The 20,623-nt window shown below is 36.4% G+C and overlaps 1 protein-coding gene across 3 annotated transcripts in view; it reads left to right on the plus strand.

Annotated features, from left to right (window-relative positions):
- LOC135222679 (guanine nucleotide-binding protein subunit alpha homolog) overlaps positions 1–20,623 on the plus strand; it is a 98,163-nt gene that overhangs the window by 62,308 nt on the left and 15,232 nt on the right. For all 3 annotated transcript variants that reach the window (XR_010316308.1, XM_064260844.1, XM_064260845.1), the window contains exons 4-6: positions 8,432–8,632; positions 11,980–12,030; positions 12,965–13,182. Coding sequence is in view for 2 of the 3 variants with exons in the window: in XM_064260844.1 (XP_064116914.1) it covers positions 8,432–8,632; positions 11,980–12,030; positions 12,965–13,182 (470 nt within the window). In the remaining variant the exon portion in view is untranslated. The remainder of the gene's footprint in view (positions 1–8,431; positions 8,633–11,979; positions 12,031–12,964; positions 13,183–20,623) is intronic.

The following is a 20,623-nucleotide window of genomic DNA, read 5'->3' on the forward strand; positions in this document are numbered from 1 at the left end:
TGCAAACATTACCACAATCGCACGTATGATTTTTTTCGGAAGAGTTACCGCGCGGACGTAAAGAAAATGTTATTTTTTTCATAAATTCACCATAAATCGAAATATTGTGCTAGAGACTTCCAATTTGTTTCAAAATGAAGATAAATGCTTGAATATTACTAGAATATAAGCGTTTTAGCTTACAATTGCGTTTTTCGACCATTTCGGTAGAGTCAAAGTTGACCGAAGGTTGAAATTTTGGCAATTATCGTTATTTATATGAAAATATCTCAAAACTGATAAAAGCTACAACCATGGGTTGTTTTTAGTTGTATTATGCATGAAATTGCACACATTTCCATATATAAACTTTATATAACGGCTAATTTTAAAATGGTGCAAACATTACCACAATCACATGTATGATTTTTTTCGGAAGAGTTACCCGCGCGGACGTAAGGAAAAAGTTTTTTCATAATTCATTTCACCATAAATCAAAATATTGTGCTAGAGACTTCAAATTAGTTGCAAAATTAAGGTAAATGATTGAATATTACTAAAATATAACAGTTTTAGCTTACAATTGCGTTTTTCGACCATTTCGGTATGGTCAAAGTTGACCGAAGGTTGAAATAAATTTTTGCAATTATCGTTATTTATATGAAAATATCTCAAAACTGATAAAAGCTACAATCATGAGTATTTTATTGTTGTATTTTACATAAAAATGCGCACATTTTCATATATAATACTTCATGAAATGAATACTTCATGAAATGGCTAATTTACAATGGTACAAAAATTATGTCAAAGTGACGAAATAATTTCCGAGATGTGTCACAGATACTTTTTAGTGGCGGCAAGAAAGAAATTCGCGCTTGCGCGCCTGCGTAACGATTGTAAACAAAAAACAACACCTTGATCCGTGAACTCCCAGCATCCCCCAGGCGCGTGATTCAAAAGTTTTAGGCTGGTAGGCCTATAAGTATTTTTCCGCGAATTTTAAAAAAAAACTTTTGTAAGTCGACGTAAAATACGTCCAGTCGGCACACGGGAGACAAAAAATGTCGACGTAAAATACTTCCAGTCGGCGTAAGAGGGTTAAAGCTGAAAATAAATATCAACAGCGATACTAGAAAACAAATTATTGAATACATGTCCAACACAAGAAATGGAATGCCGATATATTAAAGAAAAGGAGTGGTTACTTCAGGTAACCACGAACAAACAGTCCATCACCTTTTTAAATATAAAAGAAATAAATGGCACAAAAATAAAAATAAGTCATAAAACATTAAATTATATACAGGGCACAGTTGTTTTACCCAACACTGGAGAAGAAGGACTACCCTCAAAACAATTAATTCTTGACTCCCTAAAGTTAAGATACAATAATATACATGATTTAGAAATCTATTCAATTCCAAGTAGGAAAGATAAAAATAAACAAAATAATATTTTAAAAATAAAATTTATAGTCAAAGATCTCCCACTCAAATCAAAATTCTTGGACAAAATAGGGAAGTGCGTCCATTTATACCTAAACCACTTCAGTGCACTCAATGTTTAAAGTATGGGTACACATACATACAAAAAATGCCATAATAAAGCAGTATGCGCAGTGTGTGCATCAGACATACATACTACAAAATTGGAAATGTAAATCTCCAAAATGTATTAACTGCGGACAATCCCATCACGCAAAATCTAAGGAATGCTCCTTTTATCAATACAACACAGAGCTCCAATTGTTGATGAATAGAACAGGAATGTTAGTCAAAGAAGCTAGATTCGAGCTAAAAGTAAGAGGAGTTGGTAATCCATCTAAAAGCCACTCTTCGCAAATGTAATGAAAAATCTAAATATCGATCACATTAATAACAAACAACAAGATAATATAAAGGTACAAACTAATTCTCATATCAATAATGCTGAACCCCAAAACAAGCATGTTGATATATCCACCAGTACCACTAACATAGAAGAATCAGATATCCATGGAAAAGAACTTCCAATGGAAGAGGAGTCAAATAATAATAATAATCGAACTGACAAAAAGAAAAGAATACTAGAACGAACCCCACCTAAGGGGAAAAAAGTGAATATTGAAAATTACAATCAATCCAAAGATACTCCAACTACACCAGGAGAACATTTTAAAAAAGATATTGTACTAACCTCATTACAAGTGGAAATACATAATTACCCTCAATCCCAATCAAACAGCCAACATCTGGACAATAAAGAATCTATTAATCACTCTTTACAGTTCCGATCAAATAATGCTAATGGAAATCATACCATTAAACCAAACCAAAGTGTAACTATCACTCCCCAACCATCCACAAGACCCAAATATTCTATTAACAACAACAAAACAAATAACCCCTCAAATCAATAGTCCTTATCACTACAGAAAAGGACCAATAGAATTACAAAACCAGAAATTTCTAAAGCTAGATCAAATCTTCTGAACCAATAATTAACATTACTGAACATGCTTCATCTTATGGTTGTAATGAGTGCTTCGTAAGTACATATAACCAACTACCTACCAAGGCAGAGGACACAGTACAAAATTGTATAGACAGTTTTACTAAATTAAGGAAATGCCCTTTAACACACCAACATGAGAACGAATTATGTTCTCAATCCTTAAAATACAAAAAGGAAATTATAAAATTAAAAATACTTATTAATATTCAATTATGAAAAACAAACAACTGCAGAATCTAATAACCAACATACAAATACAACGATTAAAAAACCACAAATAAATTCAAATGCATATAAACTACGAGGCAAAGTAAAATCAGCAATCAATTTACAGAATTTAACACCAATTCCTCCCAGTAATGGAATATAAAATTATTCAATAGAATAGAAATGGCCTCTTAAACCCAACTATGTCTGGACGAATTATAAAGAATCATACGAGACCAGAGCCCTATGTGCATATGTCTACAACATATAGGAAGTAACCCTACAAATATCCAACTCTATAAAATTGCCTCTTATTCACCAACTGATGGTGGAAAATTAGGCACAGCTATATACGTTCATAATAGCATAACAAATGTACTTTTTGACATACCATCTATGCCATATCAAATAACATCTATTAAACTGTATATGCCTGACAAAAGTAAAATCACTATTTGTAATTTATATAACCAACCAAATTTCAATGCAAATTTTAGTGATTTTTCTGAACTTATTAGCAAAAGTATACAGGAACCCCTACTTATAGTAGGAGATTTTAATGCACGTAATCCATAATGGGATACTAATAACCCCACTGACATATCCGGAATCAACATAGAAAAAAACTTTAATGAAACACAACCTGTGTTGTCTCAATGAAAGTGAAGTTCCAACATATGTTTCAAATACACACCTAACCTTTTCCTCAGTTGACATTTCATTATGTTCAAATGATGTAGCCGAGAAATTTGAATGGAACGTCCTAGACGATTCATACACAAGTGACTGTTTCTCAGTCATTCTGAACTACGTAAGTGATATCAAAATATTGCCACCTACAAGATATAATATCCAAAAAGCTAATTGGGATAAATATTTCCTATACACGCGAAACATACGACCATTCCCACATAACGAAGATCACAATACTACTTGTGAGTCCTTCTCAAACTTCATAATAAAAGCTGCAGATAAAACCATATTCCAAAAACCGAATCACATCCCACTAAATCCCCTGTCCCCCCCATGGTGGGATCCAACCCTGACCTTCAGTAAAATGAAACATATTGGGTCGCAATCTTAACACTCAAAACTCGCCTTAAATCACTCAACAAAATGCCCTACAATATAAACATATTAAACAAAATAGTTATAACACATATAACAAATAACCACATGAAACCACTACATAACAAATATACAGTAGTACCTCGAGATACGAAAGGCTCTACTTACGAAAAACTCGAGATAACGAAAGCCAATGCGAAAAATTTTACTGCTCTACATACGAAAAGTTTTCAAGATATGAAAGGTTGTTGCTGTAAAGTCCCGAGATTCGCCCGGACCACCGAGAACAATTTTAAAACTCCCGCGCCGCCAACTGAGTAAACTCGCCACCATCCTCCCGCTCTCCCATTGGTTCCTGATACTAGTCACCCCATAAGGTCCTGCTCTCCTATTGGTCAGCATCTACCCCTTGTGCTTTAAGTATTCTATTGGGAAAAGGTTGCTGTAAATTGAAAAACTTATTCATGCAATACATTTAATAAAAAAAACCATTAGGTAAAGATAGAATAAAGAATAGAAATGAATGGTTATCATACTGTTTGGTAGTTTCAGTAGTTGAAGAGAGATAATGAAAATTTATTGCTTACTGTGTAAAAGTGATTGCTTGGTGATCGTTCGATACTAGTAAGTACTGGATGTAAACAGACGTTTGGAAGCTTTTTTGTTTGTTTGTTTATTATAGTTAATGGTTACTTAATAATTATTTGAAATGAGTACATGCAATACATTTTATAAAAAAATTGTGAATTAGATATCAGAAAATATAAAAAATAAATCAGTCTGCCAGCAAAATAGTATTTTTTTAGAATTCTTCTTCTGTTTTATTATTATGTTACGTATTACGTATGTTTCATTACAGCTGTCAGTAACTCGGTATCTCCATTAGGTAAAGATAGAATAAAGAATAGAAATGAATGGTTATTATACTGTTTGGTGGTTTCATTAGTTGAAGAGAGATATTAATGACAATTTATGGCTTACTGTGTGCTAGGAAAAATGATTGCTTGGCGCTCGTTCGATACTCTAAGACGGGTAAGAGCTGGATGTAAACAATTGATCGGAAGGTTTGTTTTTTGTTTGTTTGTGTATTATAGTAATGATTAATTAATAATTATTTGAAATGAGTACATACTGATTATTTATACATTTTATTGGCATATTCTAAGCTTTTAGCTTCTTAGGTTTAGATGTCAGAATCATAGACTAGGCTACAGTAGCAACCGCTAACATAGGCTAGGCTTATTGCTAAGGGACATATGTTAAAGTCCTAATATATGCAGTAAAAATGGGGTTGAACATTACATGCAGTTGAATATTACTCAAGTATGTACAGTATGTTGCCTTTTTGGAGACATATTTCTTCCGTTGTAACCCTAGAACATGTGTTTTAGGCCTGGAAATATAATTTACTGGGGTGTTTTTGGAAGGCTTGGAACGGATTAGCCATTTTACATGTAAAACCAATCATCGGCATTTCAAAGTAATTTCTCCAACACAATAAAAAAATAATCTGTATCCCCAATATATTTGTGTCTTCGAAGGCACAAGTAAAACATACACCCACACAATGCATTTCAATTCTCTCTTTATTTCCTTTTCTCTTCCTCCAAGGGAGAAAAAAAAAAATCTCTTTTCTAAACACTGTACAGCCCAATTTAGAAAAACAGTAATAGCTGAAAAAATCGCATCATGGAAAGAATATGTCTCAAACATATCTTCAAACACATCCACAAGGGATATCTGGCAAAAGATAAGGAAAATCAATGGAAAACATATAAGACCTCCAAGAAGTGCAATACATTTAAATGGAAAAATATACCACGATACTTACTTATGAAATATCAAATATAATTGGAAAGCATTTTGAAAACATCAGTGCTTACTGTAGCCTAGATATACATTTTGAAAATATCTGAAAACAAAAAGAAAATATAATATTCAATGTTGAAACTCTTGAAGACTTGGAATATAATTATATTTTCAACATGGATGAACTAGATACTAATGCCATTAACTCGTGTCATCCCTCCGCACCAGAATATGATAAAATATCATTTGAAATTATAAAAAATTTAGTTCCTATAGCTAAATCATACCTATTAAAGTTTTATAATAGTATCTGGCTAAAACGTGTCTTTCCTGATAAATGGAAACATGCCATAAACAATTCCAATAATAAACCAGGAAAGTAATCCATCCAATTATAGACCAATATCCCTAACAAGCTGCCTATGCAAAGTCTTAGAAAAAATGGTTAATGCACGATTAATGTGTGTAATAACCAAAGAATCCATTTTAACACCAACACAATCAGGTTCAATAGCTGGCAGATCAACCCTAGATCCCTTAACATATTTAGAGGATCATATCAAAAAAGGCTTTGAACAAAAAGAATTAACAGTAGCTTTATATTTTTTATATAGAACAACATGGAAACATAACATCATGCAAAAACTACATTCCAAGGGACTAAGAGGCCACTTACCAATATTTATTAAGAACTTTTTAACAAACTGAACTTTTCAAGTAAGAGTAGAAAATTCCTACTCAGTAACCTATAAACTGGAAGAAGGAATCCCTTGAGGTAGTGTTCAATGACATTACTATAAATTTACCAAGTGGTGTAAAAAATAGTTTATATGTTGATGATTTTGTTATTTACTGTACGAGTAGCAATTTAAGACATATTCAGAGAGTTCTCAATACTGCCATTTCAAATATATGTAGTTGGACAAATTCAGTTGATTTAAATTTTCAACTGATAAAACAAAAGCAATCATCTTATACAAAGACAAAAGATGGCTGTAGAACCAAACAATCAGACTTCACCTTTATAGCACTGAAATACAATTTTGTACAAAAATCATATACCTAGGAGTGATATTTGATCAACATTTAAATTGAAAAGAGCACATCAAATACATTAAAGCCAAGGGCATCAAAGCCCTTGCCATATTGAAAAAGTTATCACACACTAATTGGGGAGCAAAGCGAGACATGTTATTAATGATATATAAGGCAACATTCTTATCCATAATAGATTACTGCTGTCCAATATATTCATCCGCCTCAGAATCTACATTGAAAACTCTTGATGCAGTGCACAATGAAGGTGTGCGATTATGCACAGGAGCATTCCGATCGTCCCCAACAAGCTCGCTTCAGGTAGAGGCAGGTGTGTTGCCCTTGAAACATCACCATAATTTGATAGCAATACGAAGAGGCCTTTCACTGCAAGCAGGATCATCTCCTGCAGCTGACTGCTTTCAAAATTGTAATCCGGAAACAAAGGTTCATGGCACTGGCTCTTTCCCAAAAAGAGCTAAATACCTAATGAACTTAAATAACATAAATCCAATTTTTCACCCACCTGTGGAGTTGTCACCACCATGGATGTTAAAATGAATAAAGATATGTACCTCCCTGTCTTACCTGCTTAAAAAGCAAATGACACATACAGGAATGTACTGTCAACAGGCTTTGGAGCACATTAGAAGAAAAGGAGACAAATTCATGGTATATACAGATGGCTACAAAAATAATGTTGGAGTAGGAGCTTCTGCATAATATCATCAATGTTTACTGCCGAAGTCACGGCCATAGAAATGGCTCTTGATATGATATCTGAGGCAAAAGCAAGTGTCTCTATTATTTTCAGTGACTCATGTAGTGCTATACTAGATGCTATAAGACAGTATAAATTAGTAAACCAAATAGTACAAGAAATACAAATAAAGATTCAACGCCTTCAATCAGGGTTATCACTAGAAATATGTTGGATTCCAGTGCACGTGGGAATAAAAGGAAATGAAAATGCAGACTCAGCCGCCAAATTAGCCTGCACTATCCCTCCAACAATTACACCTGCCCCAGTGTCAGACTGAATAGTATCTGTCAGACCGTTGATATACCAAGATTGGCAAAGAGAATGGGCCTTAGTGCCGACCACAAGTAAACTTAAAAATATAAAAGCTGAAGTGTGTGCATGGAGGACATCCTCACTAAAAGAAAGATCAAAAGGGGTAATCCTAACAAGGCTCCGTGTAGGACACACGAGATTCTCGCATGGTCACTTGATGTCAACACCACATGCTGACCCAGTAAAGTGTAATAGATGTCAAACACCCATGACGGTGCAGCATTTACTTGTTGAATGCCCAGATTGGACCCAACAAAGATTAATTTATCTACGGAATTAAAAAAGGAAAAGTATTCTTGCTGAAAGCAAAGATTTTTCAATTAACATAAATTTTTCAAATAAGGCAGGTTTCTTAAATAAAGTAAATTTATTTTTTATATTTAATTTATTTGATTTATTTATTTATTTATTTATTTATTTATTTGACTTTATTTATTTATTTATTTATTTATTTATTATTTATTTATTTATTTATTTATTTATTTATTTATTTTTTACCCTTCTTTTCCTTCTTCTCAGGATTAATCCCTGAGAACCACCCCAAGAAAAGTCTACTTAAGACTCAGAGGTCTAGAAAACTAAGCCCTAGGTCTGGAAAAACTAAGCCCTATTAATAATAATAATCGGCTTACAACAGGAATACCCCTTTATGAAAGGGACTGTTTTCTATATCTAGAGAAATACACAAACTATTTTAAAGGTTGGTATATTATCCACTAATTGAATTGGTTTCTATGGTTGATTTGTGTTGTATAATTTCAGGTCTTATTAGATGCAAGAGATAAATTAAGAATACCTTGGGGTGACCCTGATCGAGAGCAATATGGACATCACGTTATGAAATTTATGGGTTCCATGTCCTTAGATAGACATGTATTTATGGAATATTCTCCTAGTGTTAAAGAACTGTGGAAAGATAGTGGTATTCGGCAAGCATACAGTAGACGGGCAGAGTACCAGTTGGTAAGTTCCAAGAAACATTTTTAATTTTATAATGATATCAATAAAACTGATGTGTTTGAATTGCAAAACATTATATTTTATAAAGTAACTGTTTCATGCCATAGCTCATAATATGCCAATATATTTGACCCATGCATTGCTCAAGGTGTGGCGAGTGTTTCCTGTGGGAATACAAGCCATCACCTTTTATGTAGTATTCCTTTAATTGGTCATTGAAATGTAACACAAGTGGTGAAGGGGAAGGGGTGGGGGAGCAGCACCCTCTCTCACTTTTTATCGCCTAGCAATTTTTCTTCAGCTGCCATCAAGTAAGGAAAGATGAACCAGAAACCCATAAAACACATTGGTTATATGCTACACACTGACAATAGAAACGTGACAAATCGGAAATAGAAATCTAAGAAACATAAATGTTTATAGATGTTTTAAAAAATACTTTAACAAAAGTAAAAACTCCCAACACTTCAATGACAAGTGCCTGTATGGAAATAGATTCATTAAAAAATCATAAAGTCATAGCAAAGCATTCAGTCACCATAACCTGAAGCTCATTACCTTAATTTTCGATTCTTATGTCATCCAGTGGAATATAAAAGGAATTCAAACCAGAATCCATTTAGGTGAATTACAAAGATTAATATATGAATGTAACTCTGTTTGTCTGTGTGTTCAGCTCATAGGGTTATGTATAAAACTGATTAGTTGGCCAATCACTCCATGATTACTGATATTGAACTGGTGAACTACATGTAAAATATTAAGTCAGAAACATTATCTCTTTATTCTTCTATGATATTACATCTTCCTTGCAATAACCATGTAACCATTTTTAATATACATAAACAACCAAACTAATTAAAGTGTATCAGATTTACATGATGTAATAAGTTTTCTACCACAGCCAATCCTGCTATGATACTAGATTCAGTGAACACAATCCCCTGTGGGCTTCAAAGCTCTAAACTGCTGACAGATTTGACATGGAATTAGAACATTTAATTGATGGTAATTTTTTTTTTCTTTTTAAAGAAATGATACAAACATTTATTTCCCCAAGACCCATAGTATCATATCATCAGTTGACATCTCTCTATGCTTGGTTTCTAAGTAGACTGATAATTTAAATACCACTAGTGATAGATATCCAGTAACAATAACCATCACGTACTGTAATACAAATAAAGCAGACTAGGAAAAAAATACACTCTTCATTTGTTAAATTTCACCTTTTAGTCTTTTAAGAGATCACAGTGATAACTCCAAATATAGCTTAAATTTTGATACTGATGCTGCAAATACTTGTAACCCAATATCTTTGGTCAATAACAACATAATGAACTTATCATTGTGGCCTGAAGAATTGGAACTAATGGAAAAAAAAAAAGGTCAGCCATAAACTGGATTGTTTAAAGGATAAAACTTAATAACTTTTCTAAATCTTTCCCTCTCTTAGATGCTAATCTTGCAAAAATGATATTGAGGGTATGGAAGATGTAATGGTTGAGGAAGGCCTGACAAAGGCTGCAAATGAAAATTGTGTAGTTTATTAGTTTTTGCACAACAAATAACCAAATTGGAGGTACTATTTTCAAGGGTAAGGGCATCCCTAATGAACTTTGACATCTCCAGTTGACAGTCGTAGAAACAAAGCACAAGTAGATTACATAGCTATAAATCAAGAGAGAAAAATATCGCTAAGGATTGTTAGGAGCCAAGAAAGACAGATGTTGGCAGTGGTTTTCAGCTTGTCATTACACTAAAGCTGAAACACTTTTGCATATGAATGTTGAAATAGATTTGCAGTTCAAGAAACGATGCATGAAAACCAAAGAAAGGTATCATACAACTTAGCTGATAGATCAACCCTTATTTTTCTATACAAAATTTTTTTATCTATTTTGGACTATGGAAGCCAGACTGAACACGAAGAAGCTTCAGTCCAGTTCACAATAAAAGACTCAGGCTCTGCACTGGGGCATTCAAGCCCTCCTGGAATAAATCTAGAAGTTTAAAGATGCTAATCTCCTCTTCAACATCAAAACTTAGTAGCTATAAGAAGTGCAGTCAAGATTCAGGCAAGTGACTTGGTAACTAAAGAGCTTCACAGTCAGAGGCAAAAATAGTCTTACCTCACGATTCCAAATTAGAGGTAACAGAATTTTTTAATTCATTAAATGTAAACATAATACTTCTTCTAGCACCTGGATTCCTTTCCATTGACTGTGTTACAAGCGCATGCCTGTACACACTTTTGCCATCTATCTAAATGTTTTGCAGTTACCCCTGAACGTTATAAACAACATACAGTAATCATATAAAATGTAAAGGCCAACTTTTCCTGTGGTGTAGGATTTGCTGTAATATCGTCTAATGGAACACGCCACTTTTCATTACCCAATAATGCTGTGGTTTTACAGCTGAATTCTCTGCACTGTGGTCAGCTGTAAAGATTATGAAACATATACTGCCATAGAAATGTGCCATTTTCAGTGAATGGAAATTGTGTAGATCCCCTTTAAAAGCAAGAAACCAATATATTTAACAGATTGAGTTTACATTCTACAAATCTTATGAATCCAGTGTAATATGTTGAAATATGATAAGCCCTTGCTCATTTAGGCATTAATTGAAATGCAATTGCTAAGGTAATCAAAGCTGGAGTCACTTTGAACTATATCAAATAAAACTACTCCTGTCAGTGTTTTCTTACTATCTTGCAAACCCATTAACATTAGTCAGTGGCAGTACTTGTAGAATAATAAACTTGACAGTGAAAAAGTAAAATTATTAAACCAAGCTTTTGATTGTACTTTTCATCTCTTAAAAAAGCCTGGTAAACATTATCCCTAATTTGTATTGATCACTTAAAGTTATTCGATGAATAACCCATGACCCAATCCCTGAATACAGAGAATTCATGTATTGGAAATAAATCTTTGGAAGAAGTTTTATCAGAATGTTCCCAATTCCCAATATGTCCAGCCATACAGTTTTTAAGGTGTTGCAATACTTATACTATTAAATAAGATGTATTAAAGGAACACATTGCAATACAAGATATGCATTTTGCTTGAATATATGAAATTTGAAATTTTGTGATAACCCCTCCTCATTTGTACTCATTGCTAAAGATAAAAGTCACGCCCATAGTTGAGTGAGTGTGTGGGCCCTCACCCTTTCTAACTTGCCTTACTACCAAGCTAAAATGACTGGGGCAGGTTTTGTCAAAGTAATCCATATAAGAGACTTTCTGTTGATAGGTTTTAGAAAAATGTAAAATATTTTTAATTTGAAGTCTTCAGCTTTATGCCTTTGTACTGATTTCTAGCAATTTGCTTCCATTTCAGATGGATAGTGTATCATACTTCTTCAATGACTTAGATAGAATAGCAATATTGGTAAGTAACTTACATTATGACATCCATCCCAGAACATAAGAATAAATAAGTAAGTGAACTCTTTCATGATGTATGTTTTTTCTTAGTAACTACAGTATTTCTAATGTTGTTATAGCTTATGTTTGTCTTAGTAACTAGAGTTTTTAATTATGGAACTTACCCAGTAATTACATAGCTAAGAGTCACTCACAGCTATGTAATTACTGGGTAAGTATAATTAAAACTGTTTTATTATAAAAATGTCATATTCTAATGTTATAGCTTGAGTGAAAATAAGAAAAAGAACATGTTTTTGAGAATCATTATGATATTAATGGCGATGTGATTTAGAATAGCTAATTGTTTATAACGTTTTTGTGGTTAGATCTGTGATAAAGAATTTACAATGAAATCCAGAACTTATGTGGCTAAATTGATATTTTTCAAGTTTATGTATAAATGGGATCTAGAATACCTTAGAAAATATACAACCATTATACTGTCATAACAGGACTAGTGCTGCATACTGTAGATAGAACTTCAGAGTTTTTTTTTTATAACTCCCTTCAGCCCAAGCTTCATTGCTTTCTTCCTATTTAGATTCTTTTCTTTCTCTCTCCTTCCTCTTAGTTTTCAACTGCTTTAACTGCACCTGTCTCCAGTCTGCTTCTCTCACTGAAAAACAATAAGTTTGGTCAAGTTGTGTTAGATTCTGATCTTACTAAGATACTTAATTATGGTAATAGTAATAAGCATTTTAGAATAGTAATTCCTTTTTTCTCAAGAATTATTCCTTTTTCCTCTAAATAATTCCCTGCTTTATAGAGGTTATTAACTATGTACATGTACAGTAATTTACAGACAAACCAGTAAATGATAAATCAACTCTTGTAGTACATTTTTAATACAGTAATTGTATTTCATAACACTCACATATGTAACCTTTTCATTTCAGGAATACATTCCAACTGATAAAGATATACTACATTGTCGAAAGGCTACCAAGGCAATCACAGAATTTACTATACCTATCCAAAATGTACCCTTCCTATTTGTGGATGTTGGTGGACAGCGAACGCAAAGACAGAAGTGGTTCCAGTGTTTTGAAAGTGTCACATCCATTCTATTTCTTGCATCATCTTCAGAATTTGATCAAAGACTGCTAGAAGATAGGTTAGTATTTATTTCAAAATTTAGATCAGTTGCCTAAATTTAGATTTGATTCAAACTTCATTTGATATTGTTATTGGGATCACTTCTTTTTACAGGCTTGAAATTCCATTTTTTATACTAGCCCGAGAAGAGCCTTTATTAGGCTCTTTTCGACTCGACCCCCTAAGGTGGTGTATGTTCCAGGTCTCCGCCCAAACGGGGTCAGGATTAGTGGAGCTGACTCTCTCTTATCTTACCCCATCCCCTTTTTGGGGGTTTAACATGTTAATTCCTCCTCTTGAGGGTGGAGCTTGCTCAGTTAACATGTTAATACCTCCTCTTGAAGGTGGAGCTTCCTAATCGACGGAAGCTGAGTGAGTCAGGTGCGAGGTCACAGGTCAACAAGTTTATGGCGATCTTAAGTGCCAGCCAACCGCCCATGGCGAGTGACTGCCCACTCCCCCTGGCTAACCCCCCATCCACCCAAATGATCAGCGCATTCATCTCCCATCTTCGTGAGTAGCCATGGATACATTAAACATAATCTCTTGGAATATTTTTGGCCTCAAGCGGAACATTCCTCTCCTAAACATGCTCTGCGAGAACTTCAAAGGCATCATTGCATTGCAAGAAATGCTCCTCTGGCCACATGGCCATGCCATCTGCAATTCAATTCATGAAGACTTCAGAACCTTCTCGACTTCATCGATGCAAGTTACAGATCAAATCATAGCTGGTCGCCCGAAAGGGGGCCTTTCTTTCCTGTGGCACAAATCGTTAGACAATATGATAAAGGTGATGACCTACAGGAGTGACAGATTGCTGGGGCTTCAAGTGACAGTAGGGAACTCTAAAATCCTAATCATTAATGTTTATATGCCATGGGAAAATAACAATAATTTTGATCATTACTGCATGATCCTAGGGGAGTTACACAGTATTTTTCATGATTCTCCTGCTGATCATATTTGTATAATTGGGGACCTTAATTCTCACCCCACAAAACAATTTTATAATAACTTACTTCTGTCAAAATCATGCTCTCCAAATTAGCGATGTAATGCTCCTCCCTCCCTCCTTCTATTCATATATACATAATAGAGCGGATGCTATTACAACCTCCTGGCTGGACCACTGCATCACATCTCCACAACTTCATGATTCTATTATGACCTGCAATATTCGCTATGATCTTGCAACGGGCTACGATCACATCCCATTACAGGTGTCATTCAGTACCCCATCCCTCCCTACTGTGAACCCCCTAACCGATCGGCCACCAGCGGTAAACTGGGATTTTAAAAACCAACAGAAAACCAGATACTTTATGGCGACCACGGAAACCAGGTTGTGGTCAACAGTTCAACTGGCAGACGCCTTACTTTGTAATAACACAAACTGTAGAAATGACCACCACAGGAGGGATCTGAATGAATTCTATTCGAACTTAATCTCCACTATGCTTGCTTCGGGCAGGACTGCCTATAGATTTCGTCAAGGTAATTCTCATAATATACCTGGATGGAATGACTTGGTTAAAGATCTGTATACATACTCACGAGAAATGTTTTTACTGTGGAGGCAAAATGGTAGCCCCAGGGAAGGGCACACTGCATTACTAATGAGACAGGTGAGAGCGCAGTTCAAACTTGCTCTTAAGCACTGCAGGTTAAATGAAAAACAACTAAGAGCCAATGCAATGTCTAGAAACTTAGAATCTGGTGATTATCCTCGTCTTTGGAATGATATCCAGTCCTTAAATCCCAACACAAAAAGCTATCACAGAGAGTAGGGGAAGCAGTCGGAGACGAAGCTATCGCAAGTATGTGGGGTGATCACTTCAACAATATCCTGAATTGCATAAATGATCAAGATTCCCGAAGGGATGTAGATAACCTCCTTACTGACAACATTCAATTTCATTTTGCAGACCGTATTACGCCAGGTAACATCAGCGATGCCATAAACAGCATACCTAATAATAAATCGCCCGGCTGTGATGGTCTTCCTGCAGAGGCCTTCAAATTCTGCCATCCGATAATTTACATTTTGCTAGCTGCCCTATTCAATGCGTGCATAATTCACCGGTTTCTTCCAGACTCCCTACTCTTAGTCCATTTGATACCATTAATCAAAAACAAGCTAAAGGATGCAGTTGACCTTGGCAACTACCTCTGATTGCAATCACAACGATCGCATCGAAGATACTTAAGTCTGTTCTTCTAGTGAGACTTCTCCCCTTTCTACACACCACTGACAACCAGTTCGGGTTTAAAGCAAACCACTCAACCGACACCTGCATCTACATACTGAAAGAATTGCTGAACTACTACCTATCATCAGCATCTCCTGTTTTCCTTTGCTTTGTAGATGTGAGAAAAGCATTTGACAGAGTAAACTACCTGAAGCTGCATAAAAGGGGCACACCCCTGTATCTAATTGGCATTTTGCATTGCTGGTTCTCCACACAGCAATTCTGTGTCAAATGGGGTAACGTATTATCGTACACCTTCGGCTCCCTAAACGGGCTTTGGCAAGGGGGCATTCTCTCTCCATACCTGTTTAATACGTACACAGATGCCTTGAATGTCAAACTGAACTCACTCCCAATCGGATGCACTGTCAATGAAACAACTATAAACAACCTCTGTTACGCCGACGATATGGTTCTGATTTCCCCATCAGTGCAAGGTCTCCAACGACTCATCGCCACTTGCCGCCAATATGCAGAGGAATTTGATATAATCTACAACGAAACCAAGACCCAGTGCATGTCGCTGCTCCCGAGATTGCTTAAGCATATTGCAGAACCACAAATTTTCCTCAGAAACCATCGGCTGGAATTTGTGCACGAATTTCCGTATTTGGGTCACATTATCACCGACGACCTAAAAGATACGGCAGACATTGAACAGAGGCGTCGTAAACTATGTGCAACTGGCAACATGATTGCAAGGAGGTTTGCCTTCTGTCACCAAGACGTCAAACTGCTGCTCTTCCGCTCGTACTACTACAGTATCTATGGGTGTTCCCTCTGGACGAACTATACCCGAGAGACCATGAGACGCATCACTGTTGTGCACAATGACATTCTGAGACGCCTCACAAACACTCCCCGCTACCACTCCGCCACACAGATGTTCATAGGAAACCACCTGGACAATTTATAAATCATTTTTAGGAAAACATGTCCAGTCTGGTAACCCAAGTGAGAAACAGCAGCAACTCGCTCATACAAAGCATCCTAAGGAGTGAAGCCAGAAGATCTGAATTGTGGGAAAGATGGGAAAATGAGGCCTTTGTCCCCTAAAGGACTTAATCTCTGTATTGGCAAGATGTCATATGCAGATTTTGTCATTATTACATTTATTGCTGATATTTTAATTTTTCATTATTACTGTGATTACTATCAAGTTAAAGTTTTTTTTACATTCAATTTATGTATTTAGCCCTCTGGACCTGACTACTGTAACCACCTAAGGTCTCTAGTTGAAATTTAAGTTATATAATATGTGCACTAACTGTTATTACTCTCAATGCATATTTTTTTTTCCTCACCAATATTATTACTGTTATTACCAGTATTATGATTACTAGCTTTTATGCTGCCTCAGCTACTTTATGGATAAGTGCTGATTATTCATTTTCTTTTTTTTATCATGTCTCATGTATCTAGATTGTGTATGTTACTGTCTGTATTTTGTATAGTCCATGTATATGGCCCTGAGCTGAAATAAAGCATATTATTATTATTATTATTATTATTATTATTATTATTATTATTATTAAGTTTTCTATTGCGATGGTGTTTTGGCTGTTTGCCGCTTTCCCGTCTCGCCGATGTCCTATGACTAACACATTTGTTCCGTTTACGCCTCGATGCTTGTCTGACTCACACACACCAAGGCTATCTAACTAACACACTCTCTCTCTCTCTCTCTCTCTCTCTCCTCTCTCTCTCTCTCTCTCTCTCTCTCTCTCTCTCTCTCTCTCTCTCTCTCTCTCATTATTTTCACTGTACTCTGATTATTCTCTCTTTTATGTTTTTACGCTATCCTATCTAACATTATTTCTCATAGCTATCATTACAAGAGATCTGGATAAACTAAACCTTTATAATATAGTAAAAATAATTTTATATATAACCATGGTTAAGCATGTTGCTTATGTATTGTTTAGGTTTGATGCATACTTGTGTAGGAGTCACCATTATATTGGAAACTGTAGGTGGACTAAGATTCTTTGTTGCTTACCAGTAGCTGGCCAATGTTTTTAACTTTACTTCATTCTTATTTTTACATAACTTATTGTTATTTTCACTTACTTCATTCTTACATTCTTATTTTTACATAACTTATTGTTATTTTCACCTCACTCAACGAACATTTGCTTCAAGTGAGCTTCTGAGAGCAGGGATGTTAGTGGTCTTGTTGAACTACTGGTAATACAGTAGTCTGATGTACCAATTTAGCAAGGCAGATATGCCTACGCAGTCACCTTGGCTATACATTTGGGATGCAATTCATAATGACTAATGGTAAATGGAAACATTGAAAATCAATCCTCACTAGTTTTATTTAAGGGTCTTAACAAGCAATTATATAGTTGTAGGTTCCTTACTGTGGTAGTTGTAGGTTCCCTACTGTGGCCCCCTTTGCTAGCATTTCAAAGGTTTGTTGTCTTTGGAGGACTGCTCTTCCCTTCCTGTAGATCTTGTGGCGGACTGCTTGGGAGTGCAGTGGACCTCGCGTATTCACGTTCGAGATTCACAGACCCTATTCGTGAATTTCTCTTTGGACCATATCTATCCACTATTCGTGGGAAATTCATCTATTTGCGGTATTTTTCATTGATAAATATTCACAAATTACTGTATTTTCATATCATTTTCGTGACTGCACTTTTTATGATAAAACTATAATATTCAATTATAAGCATTTTTAAAGGGTTTTTCTTGTGTTTGAATTATGAAAATATAGGCAGTTATAAAAGTTTTTGTGGGGGTTCTAAGTATTTGCGAATTCTAGCTATTTGCGGGGGCTCTGGTATGCATCCCCATGAATTTCTTGTGCCGACAAGTCTGTAAGGGACGGTGTGGACTTGCTTGCTTCCCTGTTCGCTTTGAGGATTTTGAAAAAGCAAGAACCTTGGTGTTCATTCATGACCCAAGGGGTAACGGTGGCACAGAAGTCAGTGCTTCTTTTCTTCCCGTTCGACAAGTCCAACCTGTTTCTGAAAGATGCAGTTAAGGACATCCTCTCAGCTCTTCAGATGAAGTTGACTACTGACTTGCTGGCACAGTCGACCAAGTCGACCAATTTCCCAATGCCTTTGATTTGACTTCTGCTCCTGCTAAGCCTTTTTCATCACTGTAACAGTAGCCCTTTCATGGAGGAAAGTCCCGTCCTTTCACTAGGCTTCGCTCCAGCCTTCGCCCATCTACTAAGTCTGCTACAAAAGCTGCAGCTAAGCCCACTTCCAAGTGAGTCATCGGTTCTTCATACGCATATAAGTGACAGGCTACATAATTTTTTGAGAGGAATGGAGGAACAGAGGTGCAGAAACCTGGGTTGTTCAGGTAATTTGTGTGGGCTACTCCATTCCTTTCAAGGAAATACCTCCTCCAAAGTTCCCTTTAAGGTGACAGCATACTCTGTCGACTTGGAGAGGTTTTGGGCACTCAAGATGAAAGTAGTGGCGCTCATTCTAAAAGCAGCAGTAGAGGAGGTCATTGACCAGTTAAAGGGTTTCTACAGCAGGCTGTTTGTAGTACCCAAGGCATCAAGGGGCTGGAGGCCCATTCTAGATGTCAGCACTTCAGTTATTCACCAGAGTTCTGACCCCTCTAGGATAGTGGCTACATCTGATGGGAATAAAAGCCAGTGTGCGAAGGACCTGAAGAGGAGACTGCTCAACTCAGTCGTTAGGCAAAGTTAACGCTGTCTCACAGCATTCTCTATTTGGGGACGACTCTGAACACTTGGATATTTCAGGTTTTTCTGTCCCTGAAAAGAGTAGATTTCGTCTTATTCGGCAGTGCAGTGGATGAGTCTGCTGGAGACTTCTGTCAGTGGAGTAATTCTTGAAGCTGGGAAGACTTCACACGAAGATACTGCAGTTCTTTCTCAAGGTTTCCACTTTGACTGACCTTTATACAAATTTCAGTAGGTGTCGTGCTAATTTTTGTATTGCAACCAATCAATGCTAGGAGTGTTGTTCCTGGCCTGTTGTGCAGTGAAAGAACTTCTACAAGAAGAGGGAGCATTGTAGGATGTCTACACATCCATCTTGGGAAAGATTCACCAGTGCCTCCTCAAGTGGATGCTTCTGCTTTCCCTTCTTCCAGACCTTTTTTCCTCTGCATCATCATTCATAGATGCCTTGTCTCCTTCGTTCTCTTCCATTGATTTGTCTTTGGAAGTATCGGGAGTTGCTCAAGGGGATATTTTGTTAAATGCTGCCCCCTCTCCTTGGGAGGAGAAGTCCCTTCAGGGAGGGAGGAGGCAGCACCATCTTGTTCCTTTGTTTCAGAGACCGATTTGTGCAAGATGGCGTCTATATGGGCCTCCTTTGGCCCTACGAGGGTCCCTTCCTTGGAAGCTCTGTTGTCCCATTTCATGTCTGCACACCTTCCAGCTCCCCCAGCAGTCCCCCCCTCCTGGTCTCCACTACTGTGGGTTGCGTGTGCTGCCACCTAGTGAGACGCCTTCATTAACTTCGCTTCATTGTGGGTCACCCTATATATCTCACCATCAGTGAGGCCATCGACTTGGGCTAAGAATCCGATGCATGCTGTGATGTCACTCCCAGTGTCGTCTGTCTGTGACGTCAGTACCAGTGACGTCACTCCCCACCTGTTGCCGTGACATCACATCCAGCTTCCTCCATGACGTCACCCTAGACTGTTGTCAGTCCATTGGAGGTTTTCATGTAGGTTATGATAGCAGCTTTCATGACCTTTTTTTATAATATGGACGGCATCATCAATTATGTGTATAGATTCCATGTTTCCTGTAGTGGAGTTATCTTCCATAGCTTGAACATTTCTCCATCAAGTACTGAGTGTAATGGAACTAGACAATCCTTATTACCCCTTCAATTTAAAGGTTGGATTAGAGACGTGGCTGGGGACGAATTAGACAACTGCAATGCCTTTGGTGTTGAGCTTGTGTGGTTCTGGGTTGCCAGTGGGTATTGTCCAGTGTCAGCAAGACCTTGAAAGGCAATCCACCTAATAAAAAATGTTCCGGTTATATGGCAGTTGGAGTTTATCCTGCTTTGAAATTGGTGCTCACCAAACTTCTTGGCTAATAGATGTCCTCTGTAGCATTTTTATTCCATAAAACAGAGTTGTTTTATTGTCATTGAAAAGCAACTTTGGTAAATATTCTTGCTCCTCCATCAGTTTCTGTATGGTGTTTGGAACTTGCCCAGCTGCCTCTTAGTTGGCCTGAAACTGCCA

The sequence above is a fragment of the Macrobrachium nipponense genome, chromosome 8, assembly GCF_015104395.2.
Source record: "Macrobrachium nipponense isolate FS-2020 chromosome 8, ASM1510439v2, whole genome shotgun sequence".
NCBI lineage: Eukaryota > Metazoa > Arthropoda > Malacostraca > Decapoda > Palaemonidae > Macrobrachium > Macrobrachium nipponense.